Raw genomic sequence first — 8658 nt, forward strand, 5'->3', positions numbered from 1 at the left:
ATCTCCCAAGCAGGAAGAGCATGTGGATCAGGAGACTTCTCAAAGGTCGAAACCAGAGTCCTTCAATGACTGACACAAATGTAACTCAAATACCTACATTTACTTCTCAACATGGAATTAATTTATGTTCCTTTTTTTCCAGGAAACAAGAGACTTTGCAACCTGACAGCAGGAGAAGTGAAAGTGTGAAAGACACCAGGTAGAATGTCTGTTGTGTAAATCTGTGTTTGTGAATACATGAAGGCTTTGAAGTTTTCTGTCTTTGACTTTCTCATTCTTTTTATTTGTTTTGTGGAGAAACACTTCTCTTGGACAGCCGAGCCCGACTGCTGCTGCTCCTCCTGTCACACACGAGACGACCAAACTAAGTATTCACTTCGTCACACAGTGATCCAGCCAAACAAATAGTTTACAGAGCATAACTTTACTTAAAAAAAATACATTTATGATGCAAATTCTGTTGTTTACCATCACAAATATAACTTACAAAATCATGGCTATACTAAAATAAAAAATGGACAAAATGAGCGAAATGGGGACAGATAATCATGAAATGGGGTAAAATGTAGCAAAATGGAGCAGACTGACTCCACATATGATTAAATTAAGTACTTTGATTTAATTTTTTGGAGCGGATTGACCATATCTTGAATACCAGATGGCGCACCATTGTTGTACTGAACGCATCTCACAAAAACACCAAACAATTAAATAAAAGTACGTTTTTGGAGTCAGTCTGCTCTATTTTGCTACATTTTACCTGCATTTCATGATTATCAGTCCCCATTTTGTTCCATTTCATATTTTAGTATGACCCCAAAATCACGCTAGAAGTCGTTCTCTTTTTGACCCAGTTAATTATTGGGACGTTCTCACAAGATCAGAATCCTTTCACATCATTGCTCTTGTATTCAGTGTGGACACATTGATATGCTTTTTTTCAGTTGCCCAAGAGAAAGTCAAACATCATGAGTCTGCAGAAGTTAAAGATTTGCAGGCTCATATTGTCCAGCTGGAGGAACAGGTATGTGACTATAGTGATGATGGGGGGAAAAATTAAATCTAATAATTATGTTACATCTGTCATTATTTGTCAGGACATATATTTTAAAATGTACAAACAGAATATCATATGCTTGGCCCAAATTCCACAAGAAGAGCAAAGTGCAGAATTAAAGCCAATAAATGTGAACTTGTGCAGATTGTGTTTCCTGACAGGACAAATTGATAATATTAGAGTTCATATGGAGTCTCTGTGTGGAATCACTGTGGGGTTAAACGTGAACTGATTTGCAGTGACAGATGCTGACAGAAAATCTGTCTCACTGAAATCCAGCATGACTCTTTACCTGTAACCTCCTCGCTTGTGAGTCGCTGTTCCAGGTGAAGACTCTGCAGCAAGAACGAGACCAAAAACAAGCGCTGGTCGAGACGATCCAACAGCAGCACAAACAAGAAATGGAAGTCATGGAGAAAGAACAAAGGTGCTTTAATCAGTGCACTCATCAGAAGTCACTCTGAAGAATCAGTGTGCACCACAAATCACCTGTTTATGTCCATGTGCACGCGCAGACATACTGAAAATGACAGGGACCCATGTGTGTCCTAAACATGACCTGTACGTAGGTCAACAAATTTTAAAGGACAGGTTCACTTTTTTCACACTTCTGCTTGTCATCTGAAAACATCTGGATATTGAGTTAAACTAAGATCAGGTCTTTGGACATCAATCCATGTTCCAGGTTTGAGGGGATTCTGGGTTTTACTCAGAAAAGCTACAGTGGGTCAGAGTTACTATGTATTTATCATATCTGAGCCACTCTGAAATAAAGTACAACTATCTTTGGGTCCATCACACTCACATGAAGATGATGAAGAGCACACTGCTTCAAACACCTTCCACATCTCAAAGCACACAAAGAATGAGGTCTGGACGGAACTCAACTTTTAAGTAAAGCACATTGGTGTCTGTGGCAAAGAAAAAATACCCTCTTTTAACAGGAAGAAACCTCCAGCAGAACAGAGTCAGTGGGTTTTTCCAAATCAGAGTACAGAAGATAGAAAACAAGTCTGGCACAAACATGCATGAATTTATATCAGAAACATTTCAGATGTTCCATTGTTTGTTTGTTTTTTCTTTTGTTTTGGGGTTTCTTGCTACTGTTTTTATGCTTTTTGTATGAATACAATATTATGAATGAATTCCGTTCAAGAGGAAGCATAAAATTTTCATTTTTTTCTTTGTTGAAACTGATTTTAAAGGTCGACCTGAACCTGGTCAGGTTGTAATCTGTACTTGATTGTCTGCTGTCTTCGTTCAGGTCTCTTACACGATTGGTGGAACATTTGTCCTCTCAGGTGGAAGATCTTTCCTCTCAGAAGAACGTCCACAAAGCCACAGTCCAAGACATGGAACAGAAGATACGGCAACAAGATGAACAGCTTCAAAGTAACTCTGACACACAAAAAATTTATGTTGCAGGAACAAAAAGAAATTATTCAGAAATACAGTCAGTATCTCCAAAGCTCAGGCTGACATGTTCAACAGCTGAGCTGCAGCATGTTCATATGTCATATCTTCTAAATGTTCTTTGCATGAAGATCCCATGAATCTTTAATATATGACAATAGTTATATATCGACATTGTTACTGTAGAATTAATGCTGCACCTCCTCTTGTGCGTTGTTGGGAAGAAACAGTTCTCCTTCCAGTGTTGTGTATCAGTGCAACAAAGAGGCTGAGACTGACTTTGACGCTTGTTTTAAAGCTGGCTGAAGAGAACTTTGAGCAAGGGGAGAAAGCGGCTGACCAATTCTGATAATCTGACTTTATTCTACTCCAAAGAAAGAAAGTGCAGTTAAAAATGGAGTAAATATCTGCAGGTCACATAGTGGATTCTTCAACATTTTATTTAGTTTGAAGTCAAAAATAATTTAAATTATTCCAGTTTGTTATTAAACCAGTGGACACAGAAATAAAAGTTACTAAATAGTTTTGCAGATTGATGCTGATGTGAAAGTCTTCAGATGACCTGATTTATAGTCGCCAGCTGAGTGTGATGTCAGTATTTGGACCATCCATCCATCATTCTTCTGCTGCTGATACACACACAGCAAATGTGCACATGCTGGTTTTAAAATATTATGAATAGAAGAGAAAAGAGCCTTTTATTCAAAATGCTTCAAATATAAAATATAAATGATTACACGATACACATATTCTACATGTTTTCTAAGATCTGTCTTGAAACATGTTTCAGTCATGGAGGACACTCTGAAGCAGCAGCAGAAAGCCACGTCGGAGGAGAAAGCTTGCTTCAGAGACGTTATCAGCAGGATGGACGCTCAGCTCAGCGAACAGCAAAGACAACTTGAGAAGGTCAGACAACAAGTGCATTCATACTTAGTCAATGAGTGGGAGCATCAACACTCACCGCAGTGTCAATTTAACACTGTGCACAAAGAGCTGAAACTAAAAGAAGGTTTGAGTCCAAACACTGAAGACGGTTGTTTTTGTTTGCTCTCCAGACTCGCAGTGAGATGACGGCTGAACAGGCCAAGGCAGAATCAGCCCAAAAGAAGCTTGAAGAAGAGCACCGGGCTTTGATGCTGCAGATCAACACAGAGAAGGAGGAGTTAAAAAGAGCTAAGGTGACACCTACTGGTGCCCCAAATCCATATCAGTGGTGATAATGGAGCAGAGCTCCTCTTTGCTTGTATCTTGTCCTTCTAACCACTTCTCCTTCCATCAGAGCGCAATGCTTGAGGAGCACCAGTTGTTTATGCGACGTTGTGCAGAGGACAGGAGCAGGCTGTCTGCTGAGTGGGAGCAGTTCCACACTCGAGAGAAGCAGAGGGGTGAACAGGAGGCACAGGTGAGGTGGAATCTCTTACAGCTGTTTTTTGTTTGTGTTACCTGCTAACCAATTGTTTCATCACCACGTCAGTTTATGTGCATCTCCATCAAATGTCACATACTTAAATGTCACAACAGAATAACGAGGCGGCATTTTCCTCTTTGTGTTTTAGGACCAGGCTGACATGAAGGACCGTGCTGCAAAGCTGAAGCTGAAGGAGACAGCTGTGACACAGGAGAGAGAGACCCTGAAGACCATCAGAGAGGAGCTGGACAGGGAGAAAGAAAAAATAGAGTATACAGCTCTGAGGTTCAAGATCCGTGTTGAGGAGCTTGAAGCCATCAGTAAGGTAAATTATTAGGGCGTTCCCTGGAGTTCAGCATTACTTTGCATAGATGCTGTTTCTCTAAATTGCTCATCAAATGGTGAGTCCATAATGAAAATGATAATGTCATTACCTACCCACAGGGGTAATAAGGAGAAGGATTCTAGGAGCCCATGATTGACAGGAGCCCAGAGAGACCCCGAATACAATTATAATACTGACAAAATAATATGGGGGGTGGCCCAGTAACATTTGTTTTCATGGGGCCCAGAATCCCTGGTGGCGCCCCTGCCTACCCACTACTTTGGGACGCTCTGGATTTCTTTTTTACTTTTTACCCTTTAATGACCTCACATTTTTTCAATAGAATGTCATAGATATCAAGATGTTCTACCAAATGGTTGCACTGACCATTAAAGGGTTCATTTAGATTTTTGTATTATTTTAAATTCATGCAGTAACAGTTTAATACTGCTACTGCATGCTTGGTTTGTGCTCTGGCTGTCAACTGTGGGACCTTATATGTAGACAGGTGTGTGCCTTTCCAGGTCATGTCCAGTCGGCTGAATGTACTCCAGGTGGACTCCGATTAAGCTGTAGAAACATCTCAGGGCTCATGAGTGGAAGCAGGGTGAACTGAGTTCAGTTTTGGGCTTCGTGGTGGGGGCTGTGGGTGCTTGCGTATATGTGATTTCTTGGTTTTTGTTTTTGGTCAGTTTGCAAAAGAAATGTCAAAACCTGTTTCACGTTGTCATTGTGGGGTGTTGTGCTTAGGGTTTTGAGGGGGAGGGTGAATTTGATCCGTTGTGGAGTAGGGCTGTGGCATGGACTGGGGGGAAGAGTGAGGCGGTGTGGGTGCTTTCTGGATACACTGTACACAGCTGCCAAAAAAATAAAAAATAAAATTATGTTGAAGTCTAAATTGGAGATACTGTTTTGTAAACTATTCTGTCAGGAATATATTGGTTCAAAGTGCCTTTTAAAATGGGATACAAACTGGTTATAAATGGCTTCAAATCAAAGTTAACACTGGTTTAAATGCAGATGAGAGCAGGATTTAGAAAACCACCAATTTTGACTGGTATTAATATATAATTGTTTTTTTTTAAAGGTTTGGGGAAAATTTACAAGTATTGTCAGTTTCTATCCAGTTTGACATTTTACCACTGGTTTTCTATCTAAAGTCAGCTGCTAGTCATACAGTTTTGAATGTTTGAAATGTCCAAAAGGCATAATTGTAAAGCGCTTTGAGCATCTGATGCAGATGGAAAAGCGCTATATAAATGCAGTCCATTTATTTACCATTAAAAATGCAGAGTATCGGGTGAAACAGCAAGTTTCAATATAATATTCCACCCCAGGATTTCTGAAGGCAGCATGATATCATGGTGGCGGATATGTTTGTTGTCTGGTCAAACAAAATAATCCAAGAAGGTAGAGTAAGCCCCCAGACAGCTGTACGTCTTTATAAATCTAATGTCTGGAATTTTTTTCTCTGTATATTTTGTATATATACATGTGTTTTTAACCAATAATTCCTCTGAGGAGGTTTACAAGATGTCTTACAGAGACGTTAGCATGCTAACAAGTGATACGGGGAGGTCATGGAAGTAAATCGATTAAACTTTGGTTCCATCAAGCACAGAGGAAAAGCTCACCTTGACAGGATGTTGTTTGTTTGTTTGATGCAATAATGATGACAATAGGATGATTTTATTCTGGGCCCTATTGTTTATCATGGGACGTGTCTGTTGGGGTGCGAAGGAAATGGCGAGCTGCTAACCATAGACGAAGAGCTGATTATTATCAACAGCGCCCTCCAAAATCATGTTATTGTAGAATTAATGCTGCACCTCCTCTTGTGCGTTGTTGGGAAGAAACAGTTCTCCTTCCAGTGTTGTGTATCAGTGCAACAAAGAGGCCGAGACTGACTTTGACACTTGTTTTAAAGCTGGCTGAGGAGAACTTTGAGCAAGGAGAGAAAGCACTGCAGGAGGCGAAACGTGTGGAGGCTGAACATGAGAGCAGACTCCAAAAAATCTGCTCACAGAGACAACAGCTGAGCCAGCAGCAAGATCAGTTCCTTCAAGTAAGCGATAGACTTTGCTTCTCCACTACATAAAGTATCATGACAACTGTGTAACAGCACATTTAAAATATATATTTATTTATTTATTACAGGAACAAATCAGATTCACCAAACTGCAGAAGGAGACAGCGAGTGTGAGACAGAGAGTTCCAGTTCCTCCTGTATCACAAACACCACCACCAGGTGAGGACAACAGGAAGGGTTTTTTTTTTTTCTTTTTTTAATATAATGTTATAAGAAATAGTTTATGGCACCATTTACATGGGTGAAATATTTTGTGGTGAATGTTCCATCTTTGTTTTAATTTTTCCATTTGTCGATGCAGCACCTCGTACTTCCTCTGCCAGCCCTCAGCTGATGGGCATCAGGGTGAATCTGACACAGAAGGTCAGTGCAGCAAAGGTAACATTACCATATTTACAGTCATTAATACATCAGACAAATTATAGTTTCAGTAACATGAAAGATCTAATATAGTGAAAACACATGAAAATCCATCCATCCATCTTCTGTACCCGCTTACTCCAGCTGAGGGTCACTTGGGGGCTGGATCCTATCCCAGCAGTCACAGGGCACGAGGCGGGGAGCAACCTGGACAAGATACCAGCCAATCACAGAGTCAAACACATGAAAATACTTTTTAAATTAAAAATAGCTATATATGCATAATCAGTTTGGTCCTGTAACAAAAAAAAGCTGATCTTACATGAATTTATTGTCAACATCAATATTCACGACATGACTGGAAATATCAGAAATATCAAGTTTTTCAGCTCAACTGCCAGCAGCCTTTTTACAAGGTCCTGTTGTGAAAACTATTTAAAAGACATGAAAATTATTTTTTTTTTTCAAGTTTAATGCACAGAATTAAACATTTGTATTCACACTTGCTGGAACTATTAGTTTCTATTGTAGATATGAGGTCATTCTGTGCTGTAATTCATTGTTTTGTCCAAGTATTTAACATCTTATGAGACCACTTATTCAAAAACAAACATTTACAAATGATTTTTCATATTCATTCACAGATCACTGATGAGTTCAAAGAGGAGAAGAAGTTCCTCGACAGTTTAAAGAAAAAATCCTACAGAAGAAAATGAGGACAAAAGACAAACGAAGCTGAGGACAACAGGATACAGTGGGACCTCAATTGTTAGCTCAGACGTTGTGTCGCTGGAAATAACACTTATGTGTCTTTACTGTGTTAACAGGAAGATCGGTCCTCCTCATCCACAACCCTCAACAGATCTTTGTTGCAGTGACTTTGGTGTCATCATATAAAGAATAAAATCCCTTCAATATTCATGTGTGACTGAGGTGTTCAGGACACTGTTCACATTCTTATTTTTGTTCGTATTTTTAAATTTTACAATAAAATAATTATGACATGTGCCTGTATTGTTTTTTTCTTTGACTCATGCTTCCCGCTCACCATCTCTGCCTCCTGGAGTTTGGGTCACTGCTCCTGGACCAAAACGACACAAAAGGATTTCTGAGTTCAGTCATCCAGCTCCTCTTCAGCTCACAGTCATTTGCACTGTCTGTTGAACTGTATTTTTGTTTGTTCTTAACATAAATTGATCAGGCATAGGTGTCAAACTGATTCCAGAAAGGGCCAAGAGGGTGCAGGTTTTCTTTGTAGCCGCCAACTCCAGCAGGTGATTTCACTGATGAACTCTTCCCATCTGCTCAACGTGATGTTCATCAGTGAAATCACCTGCTGGAGTTGGCGGCTAAAAAGAAAACCTGCACCCTCTTGGCCCTTTCTGGAATCAGTTTGACACCTATGATTGGCTCACTTGCCATTGTAATAATCTACAATATACCACTAGATGGGGCTGTAACAGCACCTGATAGAATTTGCTTACTGCTGACATTTTAGCTTCAATTTTTTAAAGTAAATTCAATGACCTATCCACCTTATTTCAAGCCCCCATGAGGCCGTGTGTGAATTATGGGTGAGACGTCCGGTATGAACTGGAACGGCGTTTGATTACATGTTAACTGTTCGTGCAAATCCACTTTCTATGAGGCTTGTCTCAAATGAGACAACAGTACAATCCAGCTGTCTACAAATACAGAGAGGTGGGAAGACGACATGAAGAAGTGGCCTAAGATAACATACGGTAGCATTTTTAGCTACATAGCTCTCACTCTGGACAATCTGAAAAGCTCTGAGGCGTATCAGGACCTGCACAGTAATAAGGTCGGTCCGGTTGTGTTAAAAGAGGTCTTGGGACACAGCTTATTTACCTTAAGGCAGATGTAGAGGCCCACCCTGCTCAGCGCGCTGCTCTCATTGGAGCGACAACTTACAGAATGTGTCTCTTCCCAGACAGATTTCTTTCAGTGCAGCTTCTTGTTCTGACTTTAACTTGAATTTAACA

The 8658-nt window shown here is 40.0% G+C and overlaps 1 protein-coding gene across 1 annotated transcript; it reads left to right on the forward strand.

Moving 5' to 3' along the window:
* Positions 1–548: 548 nt before the first annotated feature.
* Positions 549–7371, forward strand: LOC117522972 (fas-binding factor 1-like). Its single transcript, XM_034184390.1, has 12 exons — positions 549–558; positions 945–1024; positions 1384–1484; positions 2322–2449; positions 3261–3379; positions 3529–3651; positions 3753–3875; positions 4030–4206; positions 6134–6271; positions 6364–6454; positions 6597–6673; positions 7300–7371. The coding sequence occupies exons 1-12, from the start codon at positions 549–551 to the stop codon at positions 7369–7371; spliced, it is 1239 nt and encodes a 412-aa protein (XP_034040281.1).
* Positions 7372–8658: the final 1287 nt, after the last annotated feature.

The sequence above is a fragment of the Thalassophryne amazonica genome, chromosome 13 (assembly GCF_902500255.1).
Source record: "Thalassophryne amazonica chromosome 13, fThaAma1.1, whole genome shotgun sequence".
Lineage (NCBI taxonomy): Eukaryota > Metazoa > Chordata > Actinopteri > Batrachoidiformes > Batrachoididae > Thalassophryne > Thalassophryne amazonica.